Genomic DNA, 18076 nt, shown 5'->3' on the forward strand with positions numbered 1-18076 from the left:
GGGGGGGGGGGGTTAAAGATTCTTTCCAGCGGCTTTTACCCCACTAAAAAAACTTGACCTATAACAAGGTAAAATAAAGTGTTTTTAACACGAGAAAAAACTGTATAAAGGCGTTCATTTTGACGCTTTTCTGATTTTGATACACTAGAGGATGTTTTAAATAAGCTTTCCGGCGGCTCTTACCACCCTGAAAAGTTTGTTCCATAACAAGGTAAATTAAAAGTATTTTTAACTCGAAAAAAAGAGTATAAAGGCATTTATGTTGACGATTTTCTGATTTGGATACACTAGGGGCGGTTTTAAATATTCTTTCCGGAGGCTCTTATTCCCCTGAAAAAATTTGTTCTATAACAAGGTAAATTGAAAGTATTTTTAACTCAAACAAAAATGTATAAAGTCGTTCATTTCGACGATTTTCTGATTTTCTTAACTAGGGGTGGTTTGAAATATTCTTTCCGGCGGCTATTACCCCTCTGAAAAAATTTATTCTATAACAAGGAAAATTAAAACTATTTTTAACTAGAGAAAAAACTCTCTAAAGGCGCTCATTTTGACGATTTTCTGATTTTGATACACTACGGGCGGTTTTAAATATTCTTTCCGGCGGCTCTTACCCCTCTGAAAAAATTTGTTCTATAACAAGGTAAATTGAAAGTATTTTTAACTCGAAAAAAAAACTGTATAAAGGCGTCCATTTCGACGACTTTCTGATTTTGATACACTAGGGGCGGTATTAAATATTCTTTCCGGCGGATCTTACCCCCCTAAAAAGTTTGCTCTATAATAAGGTAAATTAAAAGTATTTCCAACACGGAAAAAACAGTATAAAGGCGTTCATTTTGACGATATTCTGATTTTGATACACTGGGGGCGGAGCGGTTTTAAATATTCTTTTCGGCGGCTCTTTCCACCTGAAATGTTTGTTCTAGAACAACGTAACTTAAAAGTATTTTTAACTCGAAAAAAAGGGTATAAAGGCGTTTATGTTGACGATTTTCTGATTTTGATACACTAGGGATGGTTTGAAATATTCTTTTCGGCGGCTCTTTCCCCCTGAAATGTTTGTTATAGAACAAGGTAACTTAAAAGTATTATTAACTCGAAAAGAAGGGTATAAAGGCGTTTATGTTGACGATTTTCTGATTTTTATACACTAGGGGCGGTTTTAAATAATCTTTCCGGCGGCTCTTACCCCCCTGAAAAGTTTGTTCTATAAAAAGGTAACTTAAAAGTATTTTTAACTCGTAAAAAAGGGTATAAAGGCGTTTATGTTGACGATTTTCTGATTTTGATAAACTACGGGCGGTTTTAAATATTCTTTCAGGCGGCTCTTAACCCCCTGAAAAGTTTGTTCTATAACAAGGTAAATTAAAAGTATTTTCAACTTGAAAAAAAGGGTATAAAGGCGTTTATGTTGACTAGGGGCGGTTTTAAATATTCTTTCCGGCGGATCTTACACCCCTGAAAGAATTTGTTCCATAAAAAGGAAAATTAAAAGTATTTTTAACTCGGAAAAAAACTGTATAAAGGCGTTCACTTTGACGATTTTCTGATTTTGATACACAGGTGGGGCGGTTTTAAATATTCTTTCCGGCAGACCTTACACCCCTGAAAGAATTTGTTCCATAAAAAGGAAAATTAAAAGTATTTTTAACTCGGAAAAAAACTGTATAAAGGCATTCATTTTGACGATTTTCTGATTTTGATATACCAGTGGGGGTTTTAAATACTCTCTCCGGCGGCTTTTACCCCACTGAAAAAACTTGACCTATAACAAGATAAATTAAAAGTATTGTTAACTGGATAAAAAAGTGTATAAAGGCGGTCATTTGGCACATTTTTTTTATTTCGTTCATTTGAACATTCGGAAGTTCAGGTGCATAAATTTATGTAGGTAAGTAAAATGTAATTAAGCCATGTTTTGCCTAAGTTTAGTGATGGTAAGAGTTGATCATTATTGAAGGTTGATTTAGTGTGGTCTTTATCGAAAGACAGAAGCAAATGCTAGGAAGTTGGAAATATGGCCCGTGCAAATGATGAATATACGTTTCTTCTCTTTTCTCACTAATCTCATTAAACCGTTTCGAAATGTGTCGGAAGAAAAATTTGCTGATCGAAATTACGATATTTTGTTCTTGGCTAGCTCATTAGCGCAAGGCCTGGGCCAGACCAGATCTTATAGACTATACGTTCTTGATAAGGTCTGACCTGGGCCAGACTAGTGTCAGACATGGGCCAGATCAGATCTTCCATACTAGAAAGTCTGGATATATCCAGACCTGGGCCAGACCTGTAACCAGACTGCCAGGACTTTTTGGCAAACGTGTATTTCCTCGCCGCAGACCAATCACTGGGAAATAGTTGAAGCACTTCATTAAATAAATTATTTAAACAATTATTTGATCCCAAAAAATGTAAAAAATAATCGTATTGTCTTATTGAAATGGAATTGTATGACATTGTTTAAAGCAACAATTTTTCTAAAAACATTATGTAATTATTTAAACAATTATTTATTGTTTATTTTCAAAAAGTTCTAAAAAGTGAGGCAGAGATGTCCACTTTTTCTACATTGTTATCCTATGCAACTTTTTGTAGATGTTGTTTCCTGTTTGTTGCTTAAGTTGTTTTCTGGATGTGAACCATCCATACTTAATTTGACGGAAATTTAAAGAAAAAACAATGATAAATTGTATAAACAATAACATTAAGATTTAAGCAGAATTTACTAGTCCTCGAAATCATTGAATATTATGTTTAACTCAGAAAATTCGATAAAAACAGTATTTTTCGAAAATTAATTATTGAAACAAATTATATTGGTTTAAACAATTAAAAAGTGGTTCATTTATTCTATCTATAAACTATACAGTCTTGTAATGGACTATTTAGTTATCGAAAAAAAGGGATTGAACAAATGAAGATTGTTTAAACAAATAGAAATTTATTAAGCATTAAAAGAAATGTATCAAAATAATGTAATTATTCAACAAAACGTAGTATAGGGGATACAAATTTAGAAAAAGTGGACATCTCTGACTCAATTTTTAGAAATTTGAAAAATAGACAATAAATAATTGTTTGAATGATTTCATCATGTTTTTAGAAAATTTTACTACTAAGAACAATGACAAACAGTTACATTTCAGTCAGGAAATACGGTCATTTTTTAAATTTTTGTCAGATTAAATAATTGCGTAACTAATTTACATTTCTTTAAACAATTGAATATTGTTTAAAAAGTAATGGGAAATCTTCAAATTATTCACTAATAATTATTTGTATGAAAAAGACGACGGATATTTGCTATAAAGTAACAATAATGAACGTAAAAATGTTGTTTTTTTTTTTTGGTTATTACATGATATTAAGTTTCCCACCAAAACATAATTACGCCGCTTGCCACCTGGCGTCACCATTCATCTGTCAGCTTAGAAACTTAGGTTTAATAACTATTCATACTACTAGTGGGCTGAATAGCCACAACATTTTTCTAATTTTAAGAACCAAGTTCTTGTAATTTATTTAAAAATAATCGTAAATTCTTGATGTCGTTATTACCCTCACAAATTCAATCGAATGGTTTTTTTCTAGAGTGAAATTTATTAACTGGCAATGTCCAAAGCTAATTAAGCTCAAATATAATGCCCGTTGCAATTTAATAATTCTAAAAAAGTATTAACAACTGTATATTTAAAATTAATTTAATTCGAAATTATAATTTCAAATTGAAATTACACAAATTTTCAAGATCATCAGGTTGCGGACAAGCAGAGTCTAAAGTTGCGCACCGAACGCAGACACGTTTCCCTCGTTGCTGAGAACCATTGCACGGGGTCAAGTGGTGGGAGAGCGTCGTATATGCCCGGCGTACTTGTGCTATCCCATCACTTCACTCTATGCGACGATTCTCCGCAACGAGGGAAACGTGCCTGTGCTCGTTGCGCAACTTCAGACTGTGCTCGTGCATCCCTGAATATCATATTGTAATGTTGCAGTTTTCACCTGCAAACGAGTTTGTATTGTTTTTGGTTTTCACTGGTCAACAGCTCCTTCTTATTTGGAGGAAATAACCGTGAGAAACCAAGACATAAAGGTCCCGAAATCACCCTCCATTCGCCATGACACTGCGCCAGCGCAGGAAACAAATTTTTGACTATCGAATTCCGAATTCGGAATCGTCATTTTTCTGGACTAGGCTGCTCAGGATATTTTAAAGGTTTCCGGCAATGCTATTTATAATTTTTCGTTGTTGAAATGTATTAAACTCAGCTCGGTACTATGTAAATTTAGTGAATTTTCTTTTTATTCCAATCTAATATTGTAACGTTCGGGTTTTTTTTTTTTTTTTGAAAAGGGCTTTTATAATTTCATTTTGTCAAATGTGACACTTTGTTTCTCTTATGTAGTCTTAATTCGTTTACTTGCCTTAATAAAACTTTATACTTCATTTATTTTTACGTCGTAAACCCAATTTCTCTTTTTATTTGAAGACCTCTCATATCTGTCTTTGTTAATAAAGAATCCACCGAGATAATGGACTAGGGCTTTGTAAAATTATTTTCTTATTTCATTTTAAAATATTTATTCGTTTCCCAACGTGAATTTCTTTTATGGTGGCATAATGACGTTTGCCTGGCGCCGTTAAAAAAATCATTTAAGAGTCCTGACCAAATTAATTTAAAGACCTTTTTATTTTCTTCCTTAAAGAATATGAAGAAACAAAAATATTCATTTTAATACACTGCCGTGCAAAAGTTTTAGGCCATCTCTTTTTTATGACTGAATAAATTCTCTAAATTCTAATTATACCAGAGCTAAAAAATTTCTGTTTAAAAAGTTGATTGCTTTTGAAATTCTTCATAAAATATGCCCAGGGTGAAGCCAGTTTGTCTATTTTTTAAGTAGATATTGCAAAATAGTGTACATTTCAGGGTTTTCTTAAACTTCTAATAACTTCTGAAATAGTTAACATTTTTCAATGTTCTTGAGCTCCTTCTTAAGCTCTTTTTCACCGTATGACAACAGGCAATGAGTATAAATCGCAACAATTTTCGTTTTGAATTGCAAGAACTTGAAGTTGTAACAAAAAAGTTGGAAAATATGCAATATGATTGTTGGTAACAAAAATATTTTTGTACAATATATGGAACATATAATGATGAAGTTTCAATGTCATTTCCTTAAAATATATATTTATTTAACTTTCATTCTGATTTGCCTACAGATAAGATGTTTTCAAATTTGTCCTGCTTTTTATTACAACTTCAAGTTCTTGCAAGTCGAAAACACATTTTTTACAATTTATACTCTTTAGCTTTTGTGATACAATGAAAAAATAGCTTCAAAATGAGCCCGAGAACATTGAAAAATGTTCATTATTTGGAAATTTATTGAAAATTTAAGAAAACATTGAAATTTACACTATTTTTGCAATTTCTATTTAAAAACTAGACAACTTGGCTGCGCCCTGAGCTTATTTTAAACAGAATTTCGAAAACAATCAAACTTTTAAAGAGAAAATTTGTTTATCTCTGGTATAATGAAAATTAAAAGAATTTATTGCCATAAAAAAAGAGGTGGCTTAAAACTTTTGCACGGCAATGTAGCATGTAGTATCAAATGAAATTCAAAGTGGTTGGAAAAATTTTGTTATTGAAAAAAATTATATTTCTATACAACAAAAGCATTCACTATTATTTTCGCTGGTCATCATTGAATTCTAAACATTGTAAAAGTTCAAAGTTTAATTATTTTGAAAGCCTTGATAATTATATGATTTCTAATTGGAAGCTCTAAAAATAACAACGGCCCAGAAAAAAAAAGTTGTCTGCACGAGGCAAGTGACTAGGTTATCCTTATGGATTCTGAGACGCTGAATCCGAATATGGGCTTCCAATTTGTCCTACACGTCCCAGTTTTCCCCTAGATGCAAACAGTAGGGAAAAGCCTAGAGATTTTTTAGTCACACAGACCATACAAAAAATTTGTCAGAGGAAAACCTTGGGATATTTTGGATATTATTTTTATAGTGCCAGTATACGGAAGAACAAACGTACTGATTTCATAGTCGTATTTGTTGGGACTCGCAAATACCAAATTCATACACAAAAATTCCCTAGTGTGTTTACCGTTTCCCCTAGCTAGGATAAATCTAGGGAAATTGAAGGTCTTGCGCATGTTATACTGACCTATAAACCAAAAAATAAGAAAAAATTCTACATCCTATACAGTTTTGAACTCTTAATCTAAATTAGATTACTAAATTTTTCGAGCTTTCACCATTTTCTCCTTATATGCAAAACGTAGGGAAAAGCCTAAGGATTTTCTGTTCACATAGGCCACAAGAAAATTTTCCTGTAAGAAATAAGTGACTAGCTAACCTTACGGATTTTGAGCCGCTGTATCCAAATCTAGCCTCAGAATTTCTCATACTCGTCTCAGTTTTCCCCTAGATGCAGAAAATAGGGGGAAACCTAGGGATATTTTGGATACTATTTTGATAGCACCATTATACGGAAGAATAAACGTATTGGTTTTATATTCGTATGTGGTGGAACTAGTAAAGACCAAATTCATACACAAAAATTCCCTAATGTGTTTACCGTTTTCCCTAGCTAGGATAAATCTAAGGAAATTGAAGGTCTTGCGCATGTTACACTGACTTATAAACCAAAAAATAAGAAAAATGCTACATCCTATACAGTTTTGAGCTCTCAATCTAAATTTGATCGCTAAATTTTTCGAGCTTTTACCATTTTCTCCTTATATGCAAAACGTAGGGAAAAGCCTAAGGATTTTCTGTTCACATAGGCCACAAGAAAATTTTCCTGTAAGAAATAAGTGACTAACTAACCTTACGGATTTTGAGCCGCTGTATCCAAATCTAGCCTCAGAATTTCTCATACACGTCTCAGTTTTCCCCTGTATGCAGAAAATAGGGGGAAACCTAGGTATATTTTGGATACTATTTTGATAGCACCATTATACGGAAGAATAAACGTACTGGTTTTATATTCGTATGTGGTGGAACTAGTAAAGACCAAATTCATACACAAAAATTCCCTAATGTGTTTACCGTTTTCTCTAGCTAGGATAAATCTAAGGAAATTGAAGGTCTTGCGCATGTTACACTGACTTATAAACCAAAAAATAAGAAAAATGCTACATCCTATACAGTTTTGAGCTCTCAATCTAAATTTGATCACTAAATTTTCTCGATCTTTTACCATTTTTTCCTTGTATGCAAAAAGTAGGGAAAAACTTAAGGATTTTCTGTTCACACAGGCCACAAGAAAATTTTCCTGCAAGAAATAAGTAACTAGTTAACCTTATGGATTTTGAGGTCTTTCTCATATTATATAGAGTTTTACGGGGGAAATGCCACATCCTTTGCAGATTTAGGTGCGATAGGGTCCGAAGTTCGACTGTGCTTTGACATCTGGTATTTTCGTGATATTAGCTTCAATACCTTTAATAATTTAAAGTCATTGAATTTACTCCCCCCCCCCCCCCCCCCAGTTGTTGTTAAGAACATTTACCAGCCTCAAATTGTTAATAAATCTCTGTGGAATAATAACAATTATTATACCATTAAGCCATATCTTTTTCACGGTAAGCGTGACTCACTCGGTTCTATCATGCAGTTCGTATGAGAAAAGTGAGGAAGGGGATTCTACGGTGGGATGGAGGTATCGATTTTTAGATTAATCTAGAATTCCCGTGTTGTTTATTCAAAAAAGACTTTCGTTTCGGAATCATCCCAGACGAAGAGCTACATGAAGTCACCATGAAAAGCTCTTCAATCGGGGCCATTAGTATCAAAGGCTTTTCGTTTCAGGCGTAATTAATTCAACTGACAATCTTCATCATGTATTAGAAATATTGAGAAACCAAGAGTCTGGTTGATCTTGGGAAAGAACCGAGTGAATAGTAGAATGTATCTTTTTTGAGCCCCTTGTTTAAAGTTCTAATGTTTCGTCTTTATGAGATTTTCTGCGATTGTAGATTATTCAATTTATCGACATCGCTTATTTCAAAGCTATTTTTAGTTACCTGATTATTTAAAGGAATGTTTGAAGTCACGTGATTTCTCAATTTGAGTGTGTGATGATAGCCTTGTCGCTTGAGAAAACCAGTGTGCGAGCAGCAGTAAATCGCGACAGATCGTTGTCCGATCTTTTCGGATCAGTAAATTGATTAACTCAATAAAGACATTAAATCTTACATCTTACAAAAATGGTCAAAAATGGTCTTAACCTGCCAAGTATTCTATACTTGAAATAAATCTTGAACTATTCATTATTTCTAACGATTCTTCTCTCTCTATTCCTGATCTGGCAAAATTAAATATTTATAAGCATAAACATTAAACAACCCTTCCACATGGAGAATGCTTAAACATGTTCGATCATGTTTTCTAGTATCACTAAGGGTATTTTTATTCAGCCTAGTTTCACTTTCAAAGCCATTTTTAATAATAAAAAGGCTAGTTGTTGATTAAATCTCTCAATAATGCATTTAAATTTTAAATTCAAACTCTATCTGTGCACGGCAATTTTTTGATAATCATGTTTAAGAGATTTTTTAAATTTATTACTATTTTCAACTAATTTTTCTTTGTTTCTGAAATGAAAACGTACATAACTTATATTTTTTGAATATACACACATAGACTGGAAAATGATTTTGATGAGAAATAATTACGCTTAAAACTACCATGTTACTATTTTATAAGTAAGTTCCATCTATGTATATATCGACTTTTTTCAATACGTGTTTTCATTACAGGGTGTTTCTTTTATATAGAAGGGTTAATTTAACAGATGCGATTTATTTGACCTTGGAAAATAAAGAAAGAGCACACAAATTAAGAGCACAACAATTTTAACAGTTAATGTATATAATTTTTGGCATCAGTCTGCATGAGTCACAATTTTGCTCCTTAGTTATGCTTTAAAAATACCGTGTTAATATTTTATAAGTATTTTCCTTGTAGATAGTTTCCTTTTTTAAATACGTTTTTGCAGCACAGGGGGCTGCTTTTTAAAATAAGGTATGATTTTACGAAAGCGATTCATAGCCCATTGTAAAGCCGCTAAGTTTTCTGACCTGATTAATTAAATAAAGGAGACTATAAATAAAGGAATAACTAAAAATAAAAAACTAAGAATCGAATTATATTTTTAAAGAATGTACAGTGAAAAGATATTTATATTGATATTAGAAAGTGCTTCCAAAACATTATAAAAACAAATACATTTCTGTTTTCCCTGACAGCTGCTTCATTTCCCTGACATTTTCCTGACTTCACTGACAAACTTTATTTTCCCTGACATCCCTCACATGTGGCCACCCTGATCAGTGACACTTCTACTAATACAACAAAAAAGCAAGAAATGAAATCCGCCGAACGAGAACGCCACACGGTGACGAGTTCTAAAACTTTTTGATCAAGGTGGTATTTGTTTATAATTCAGGAGTGAGATTGCTTCCCAACATTCTCACGAATAATCCTTAGTTCTTACCAGGCATCTCAAGGAAGACAAATACCTGGAGAAGTCTGTGAAACATTTGAACGCAGTTTTGGAGGTTAGTTTCACGGCATAACCAAAATAACGTCGTATTGAAATTGGAGAACAAAGTAAGTGTCGTCGACAGTGAGTTTTGAGGCTTATTTTAATTTAACGATACATATGTGCAAGCTGCACACATTCAACAGGAAATGCAGCCCCGGCAAAATTATCGACAAATTGAAGAGGGATAATGAAGTGATCGGAGGAATTCCGCGAAAGTTATTAGGGCACCTGATGTGAAATGTGAAACGCAGCTCCCTTACGGTGATACCAGTGATCAGCCGCCGAAAGTGGTTCAGAATTTGTAGCTCAATTAATTATTCAAAATCCGAATATGCTTTTGAATAATCCTCCGTTATTTAAAGCTTTAGTTGAATTGTTAGATGAACCGAAAGTGGAGGAGAAGCTCTTCTAATTACCGATGTACTCTTCCATCAGTTTCCAAGATCTAAGAATATGATGGGAAAGGAAAACCAAATCAAGCAGAAATGTGCTTCGAAGACCTCGAGGATTTGGCCTCACTAAACAACTGGAGCCAAATACTGAAGTTGAGAGCAGTGATCACGGGATTGAGAGAAACGGCTAGAAAAAACTCAAATTAAACTTTACGGAAATTAAGATACAAATTCTTGAAGGACTGTGGTCGCAGCAGTTGTTCGTGAAGCTGAGTGCTCGGAAGCGTACAAGAGAAGACGATTTCCTGAAAGACCTCACTCAGAAGCAATGAATTTGTCCCGACGACCTGCCAAAACGGCAAAAGCCTAGAAAAAATGTTTGTTACAAATGCAAACAAGAAGGCCATATCAGCAAAAATTGCCCAAAGAAGGACAATAAACCTTCTTTTTTATTAGTCAACGCCGTGGAACGAATCACAAATCCAAGTACTTGCAAAAAGGTGATAGTTAACAAAAAGTACGTGATAACTGGGTTTTTGGATGGAGGAAGTTCGGATTGTTTGATTCAGAAGTCGATAGTAGCGCATTGTAACTTCAAAGGCAGATCACCAGAGCAAGCATCCGGATTAATCACAAGAGAATTCGGAGTGTCCTTCAGGACGGAAACATGCAATTTTGGAGAGTGCCGCGTAAGCTGAGTGACGACCTGACTATAAAAGCTATCGATGTCAATGCAATTATTTAAGTCAAGATCGATGAATCTGTGGTAATACGTCCATCAGAAGCATACTTGGTACATGCAAATTCGACAGCTGGTCCCACTGACCGGGTGCCTAGTGATCAGCCATTTGGAAATTCCCGGGTTTTTCCCGGTCAAATTTTTTCCCCCGACCAACTTATAGATGTCTTTTTGTGATTTTTTAAACTCAAAGTATACGTAGAAATAGGAATTTTGACATAATATACATAGAAAAAATGTATAGTTCCAAGAAATTAATTATTTATTTACAAGTGTTAAACTTATTTTTAATCACAGACTGAAGTAATATATATTAATTGAAAGTACATATTCTAAAACTTTCATAACACGTAAAATAAATATTTAATTTAAGCAGTCAGAATCACACGTAGTTACTTAAATGTTATTAAAATCTGATGAATCAAAAAATAAAATGTAAGTATAAATAATATACTTCCATGTGCATACAAACTATATAATGGAAACTCAATTAAGCATTATGCTGCACGACGGCGCCCTTTTAGAGCATTGATTTTGTCTTGTAAATCTTCTGCCTTCTCTGCAGCTACTTTCAGAATTTTTATTTTTTGGATTTCAAGCTCTTTGGCCTCTTCTGCTTTTCTCTTCTTCGCTTGTTTTTCCTCTAAATCTTTTTTATTTGCAGCCAGTTTAGCGTTCTTCGAAGAATATAAACTCAATGTTCATTACGGGCAGATTTAAGCAAGCCATCTGTTATTGGAACCGATTTTACACCTGCAAAAAGTTTGATGGTATCATACACGATACGTGCAGCAATCAGACTATCCTCTCTCTGAATTTCGACTAAACAATCTTCATTGATTGAAAATCCTCGTTCGAGTTCTGCATTTCCATGGGACAGAATGAGTATCATTCTTACAAATTCTGTTAAGTTCTCATAGTTTTTTCCCGACGCAGAAAAAGCGTCTGTCCAAAAGTGATCTAATCGAGAGTTTTTACGGTCATAATTTTTTAGAGCATCCATCGTTTGAGACAAGTTACACAGCTCTTTGTACTCTAACTTTATTTTATCCGCCTTTGTTCCAGAAATCCATTTGTTGTTAGTACATACGGTCTCTAGACATGTCAAGAGACGCTTCTTAGAAACTGATCGGCTCTCTAAAATCACAGAAGGATCGAGATAAGAAATAGTCTTAGTCGATGGGTACTTTAAAGGGCTTTTGTCCATCAGTTTTTCGTCATCGCGAGATAGCATTCACGAGAATAAGTTTTAAATTTTGTCATTTGATCTGCTGAAACTTTAGATGCTGAGAGAGCGTCTTTCGTTTCAAAACCCACGTCTATATCAGCAACTGGCAGCAGAATCTTTGGATTCGATAGGTCCATTTAGCAACTGTCAGAGCCTCATCTAAGACTTTTGGTTTAACAAAATGTTCCACTATTGTGGATACCATGTACGTGAGATCGCGATACAAAAACGTTTTCAGCGGAGCATCAGATTGGAATTCCATTAGAAACGGTTCCACCAAAGATGAAACAGATTTAAAGAATGACAACTTTGCGTCGCTAAGTGGATCTTTTATAAATTTTGACACTGTTCGAAAACTCGTATGATCTTTGTTGAGTGGACTTTTTTTGCCTTGATCTTCAACGTGCTTTACCCAGATTCGCAAAGGTGACAACATCGCAGCTCCTCTTGGAGAAACCAATATATTTTCCACCCACCTAATATCAAAAAACTTAAGCAGAAATAAATCAGACTTCATGATTTTAGTATAATTTCCTCGCCGTGAAGGTATAATTTTAAATAATCGGTATAGGAAACTAAAAGAACTATCAATTTCCCATTACGGTTTCTTCATCCCAGTTTTAAATGAACCGTGTACAGTATGAAGACCACAGCTGCCCTGATCTAGTAAAATTGGATTCTCAGGATACTTTTCTTTAACATCTTTCTTCAAATCGTTTAGCATGCGGAAGATAACAGCAGAGCCATCCATAGAAATCTGAACAAGCTTACATAGATTCTTGTCTCCAATTGCATCCGTTTTTCCTTCCTTCAATTTAACTGCAACAGTTTTGTCGAGGAATACCGAAGAAAAGTACCTAGTTGTGACTTCATTCGAAAAGCTATTCCAGAAACGCACAATTAAATCCATCTGCTGTGTCTGGGAAATTTTATTCAGGCTTTCATCGAAGCCCACTACTATATGTCCGGATGTTGCTAACAATTCTTTTAAATCTTTTAGAAACCGATGACCTATACCATATATTATGGTGTATCCCATTTTATCTTTTTGTAGCTTCATTTTGGCGACGATTTCGCTATCCGGAAATATGTCGGCGAACATAGTTACAGCTTCGGCAGCACCGCGATTGCTAAAATGCTTTGACACTGTAGTGAGACACAAGATTTCAGCTCTCGTGACTTGAACAGTAGTCAGAAAATTCTTTATCATGCCACCAGAGTCCTTTGAAGCATTATTGAGACCTAAAAATGAACTATCAGTTGAAATTAAATATAAAAATACATTATCATTCACTTTGTCCATAGTTTTTATCCTATCTAGAAAATTAAACATGAGTTTACCTTTGCTTGGTTCTTTTTGAGCAGAAGCAGATACTACTGCTGTCGTTTCTGTGGTCGAATTTTGTGTGAGGAAACGGTCGACTTTTAAGCTTTCCTTTTGGAATTTCAATTTCAAATTATGCTTACTACCTTTTACATGACATGTTAGAGCTGTCTTACCCATGGAACTTAAGTCAATGCTTTTTTTACACACATTTTTCTGACTCACTTTTGTCCGACCCATAATTAAATTAGAAATGAAAAATCGTAAAAAAATTATTAATTTAAACTCACTTAAAACTACTGAACCATTGAAAAAAAGTATTCAGATTTTTTCCTCATAGTTATACATAAATTTGGAAAATAAACCCTTACAACAGGTTATCAAAATTAGAATAAGTTTCTTCTGTTGGTCAAAAAATACTGTAATAAATTTTCTTCTCTTTTTTAAAAATTGTTCAAGAGTTTCCGCTAGATCGTTTTAGGGCTGCAAGTAAATTTTCTTTGTTTATAATTAATAATTATAGTTATGGTAAAGGCAAAAAAATAAAAAATCTCATGAAAACAAAAAATTGTGTGAAACAATGAACCATTTTTTTCAAGTTACTATCGAACTGAGTATACGAAAATTTGTAATTTCATTACACTTAATGGTCTGAAATGACCCTGCAACATTTTGTTCCCTGGGGTAATATCCCCAGGATTTCTTCTGCAATATAAAAAGAATGTTTTCCGTAACGAAAGAATGTAATTATCTTCAAAGGTAGACAGAAAAAATCTTGTATTTCGAAACAGACAAAAAAGACACCTTTTTTATAATTAAAGATTCCTATAGACCGAATCCATTTTATATCAGGCAGGGCACCACATTTGAAATCACAGAACCTCTCGGGGACAAAATATGTTGTTTTTTAGAGAAAATTAGGCGATACATATTTTTCCGATTTGCAAAAAAATGTTTTTTCTACAAAGTTATGCGTCCTTTAATGTTGTACTTTGATTTTCAAAAAACCCAAACTTTTTTCTTTAAACTTCTGCAACCTTTGCCCTAATTCAGATATTCATCATTTTCTTTTTGATTCTAATAGCGATCATCGTCTTTCTTCAAAACTTGCCGGAACATTGGAAAAATGTTTAAAATTAACAAAATGGCAGCGGGTTTTCTGAAAAAATAAAATATCGATTTTCTCAAAAAGCCCACCTTTTATATGTTTTCTAATTTTTTTTAAAACTTGTACTTTGACAATAAAGATATCGTGTAAGTTTGATACTTTCTAAATCACTTTTGTATCCAGGAGAATTATTTTTTCTTGCAATCGAATTTTCTACTTTTTCTTGGAACCAATGATAGATACGAAAAAATGTTAAGATAAAAGTTTGCAATTCTAAAAAAGTTCTATGAAAAATGTCTTTTGTTCTTATTCGATATTTTACATAGTTCAAGAGAAAAAATTACATTCTCAGGGGAAAAAACACTCCCGAACTCAAAAATGGTTTAACCCACATTATGCTAGTAAGATGCCTTTCTTTTATTAGTAGAAACTTGAGAAAAATATTTTTAAAAATATATAAGGTGGGGTTTGCCGGAAAATCTTTTATATTATTTTCTCCAAAATTTCAAAACATGAAAAAATTTAATTGCTGGAAAAACCCACCTTTTTTATTTTTCTAAATATTTTGCTCGAGTTTCTACTAATAAAAGAAAGGCATCTTATCAGCACCATATGGGTTAAATCATTATTGAGTCCCCGAGAATCTTTTTCCCCGAAAAAGAAAGACATTTTTCATAGAACTTTTTTAGAATTGCAAACTTTTATCTTAACGCTTTTTCGTATCTATCATTATTTCCAAGAAAAAGTAGAAAATTCGATTGCAAAGAAAAATAATTCTCCTGGCTACAAAAGTGATTTAGCAAGTATCAAACTTACAAGATATCTTCATTGTCAAAGTACAAGTTAAAAAAATAGAAAAAATTTAAAAAATGGGCTTTTTGAGAAAATCGATTTTTTATTTTTTCAGAATATCCACTGCCATTTTGTTAATTTTAAACATTTTCCCAATGTTCCGGCAAGTTTTGAAAAAAGCTGATGAACGCTATTAGAATCAAAAAGAAAATTATAAATATCTCAATAAGGACGAAAGGGAAGGAGGTTTAAAGAAAAAAGTTGGGGTTTTATGAAAAACAAAGCACAACATTCAAATACGCGTAACTTTGTAGAAAACACTTTTTTTGCAAATCGGAAAAATAATATAATTAAAAAATGTATTTTTTTTTATGTACTTCGATATTCATGATTTGTTCGGTCACTTGCCATAAGTATTTTTAATTTTTCACAATGGAGAATACTTTATTCAAACTTGAGCAGAAGTCATATTTATATTATTGCAGGGCTTATTCCTCAATAAATAACAAATGCATTCTAGGGGTCAAAATATTTTTTAGCCTTTACTTGGTATTTAAAAAATCAAAATCAAAGAAAATAAATTTCAAACCTGGAACGGCCTAGCGCAACTTCTAAAAAATTGTTTAAGAAAATAAATAGAATGATGGCAGTATTTTTCACCAATAGGAAGAAATTAAGGGGATAGCCTTTGGAGAATTCAAGAATTAAAATTTGTACTGAACATCTTAATATGGGTAACGTCTCATTATGAATATTTTATAATGAAGCTATTGAATTTTGAGGTTACAATTTTCATTCAGTACTTTTAAAGAGAAAGAAAAATTGGGGTTTCTAGTAGTAATTTTGATCTAAAACGTTTAAAATAATATCTACAACAATAACTTTGATTGATAAAATCAAAATAATACACTTAAAATAGTAAATATACTTCAATTACCTTTCAAATAGCAAAACTTTTTAACATGAAAATATATACATTACTCTTGGATATAGAATTTAAAAACTGAACTTACCTTACATATTAATATTATGGCCTCATCAATCCAAAAATATTTGTGCACTGTATTTTATTAATTAATTATCTAATCATTAAAAGTTGCACTAAAAATTTAGAATAATCTATTTTCTAACAAACGTAAACGATTAAACTCAGAATCTTGGCCAGATGCCGGTATAATCTTGTTTTGAAAACAGCCAAACATCGACAATGCGACATTTACAAACTTGTGGCGAAAATCGGCACATAGGATAAGCATAAGAAGGAACCTTGTGACTGTAGATAAGTAAAAATGGAATAAAAAAAAAGATAAGATAGAAAAAGTCGATTTTTCGAGAAAATACAAAAAACTCCCGGTCAAAAATAAAATTCCCGAGGTTTGCCCGGTCCGCTAGACACCCTGATTGAGGTATTGATGAACAACTATGGGAAGGAGGAGACCGCAACGAAGTTAGGGGAAACAATTGCACGGGATATAGTAAATACTGAATCTATTCAAAGACTCAAACCTGAGCGAGAATCTCTGGAGAAGAGAATGCTGAATTAGAAAATATCTCGAAAGATCAGGAACTTGAACTTCATAATCTGGCTAATAAATATCGAACATGTTGGTCTTCGAATTTAGAAAAACTAGGATGCACCTACTTGATGGAAATGGAGATACGAGAACTGCAGGGAGATAAGCTGGTAAATTTAGCACCATACCGCGCAACAAAAACAGGAAGAGATCAGTTGAAAAACATGCTCGACGAATAAAAGAGAGTGGGTCTCGTTCAAGATGCGAAGTTACCATACGCCAGCCCAGCCATGATAATCAAAAAGAAGAATGGAGAGCCTAGGATAATGATAGACTCTAGGAGACTCAATGCTCAAATTTTGAAGCAGAGCTACTCTTTTCCTAACATAGACGACCAGATCCAGGAATTATCGGGAGCCACAATGTTTTCTACTTTACATTTAGCTCCTGCATACCATCAGGTCCCTTTAAGTAGAGAAGCCAGAGAAAAGAGAGCGTGTGTGACACCAGAGGATTCTGGAGAGTTGACAAGGATGTCCTTCGGCTTGAAGAACGCTCCATTTGAATTTGGACGTACCATAAACCAAATTTTCGGGAATCTACCAAAGTCGCATTATTCGAAGTGGATTATGTGATCATTCCTGCTTATATTGGATCACCTTTCAAGACGATTAGAGTTGATATTACAAGCATTAGAAAGTACGTGATTAACCTTAAATCCAAAGAAGTGTATATTTGGTGTTCCTGAAGTAAGTATCTTGGACATCGAATTTCTGCTGAAGGACAACGACCGGTCATGACTAAGGTGGATGTAGTAAAGAGATTTCTGGTTCCAAAGAATGTTCACGAAGTGAGACAGCTTCTGGGATTGACAGGTGCATTCCGAAGATACATTATAAGATATGCCTTGAAGGCGGAGCCACTGACAAGACTGCTAAAATTGTATACAAAATTTCAATGGATCTACGAACAAAAAGCATTTGAGGATCTGCGAAATGCCTTGTGTAAAGAACCTATTCTCGCGTTGGATAACCTAAAGGCAGAAACAGAACTTCATGCGGACGCCAGCGCTGAAGGCTTAAGTGCAATGCTGTTACAGAAAGATGAAAACGATGATATGCACATAATTTACGCAGTGAATAAGAAGAGTACAGAAGTAGAGCACAATTACCATTAAAGTAAACTGGAGCTCATGACGATAGTCTGGGCTGTTGATAGATTAGGATCATTTTTGACTGACATTAAATTCACAGTCATTATGGATTGCTAAGATTTGGTATATTTGCATGCAAATAGGACAAAAAATCCTCAGATCGCCAGATGGGCCGAGTTTCTGCAGGAGTATCCAATGAAAATACGCCACAGAACAGGTATACGGATGGCACATGTAGATGCTCTGAG

At 33.5% G+C, this 18076-nt stretch overlaps 2 protein-coding genes across 10 annotated transcripts in view; one reads left to right on the forward strand and one right to left on the reverse strand.

Annotated features, from left to right (window-relative positions):
- Positions 1–18076, reverse strand: part of LOC117175110 (T-cell immunomodulatory protein) — a 186430-nt gene that overhangs the window by 135136 nt on the left and 33218 nt on the right. The gene's annotated exons all lie outside the window — the stretch shown is intronic.
- Positions 17472–17852, forward strand: LOC117175610 (uncharacterized mitochondrial protein AtMg00860-like). Its single transcript, XM_033365319.1, has one exon. The coding sequence runs from the start codon at positions 17472–17474 to the stop codon at positions 17850–17852; it is 381 nt and encodes a 126-aa protein (XP_033221210.1).

Source organism: Belonocnema kinseyi, chromosome 6, assembly GCF_010883055.1.
Source record: "Belonocnema kinseyi isolate 2016_QV_RU_SX_M_011 chromosome 6, B_treatae_v1, whole genome shotgun sequence".
Lineage (NCBI taxonomy): Eukaryota > Metazoa > Arthropoda > Insecta > Hymenoptera > Cynipidae > Belonocnema > Belonocnema kinseyi.

Excerpts from the sequence above, each read along its gene's own strand:
- LOC117175610 (XM_033365319.1), top strand. The coding sequence starts at position 17,472 with ATGACTAAGGTGGATGTAGTAAAGAGATTTCTGGTTCCAAAGAATGTT.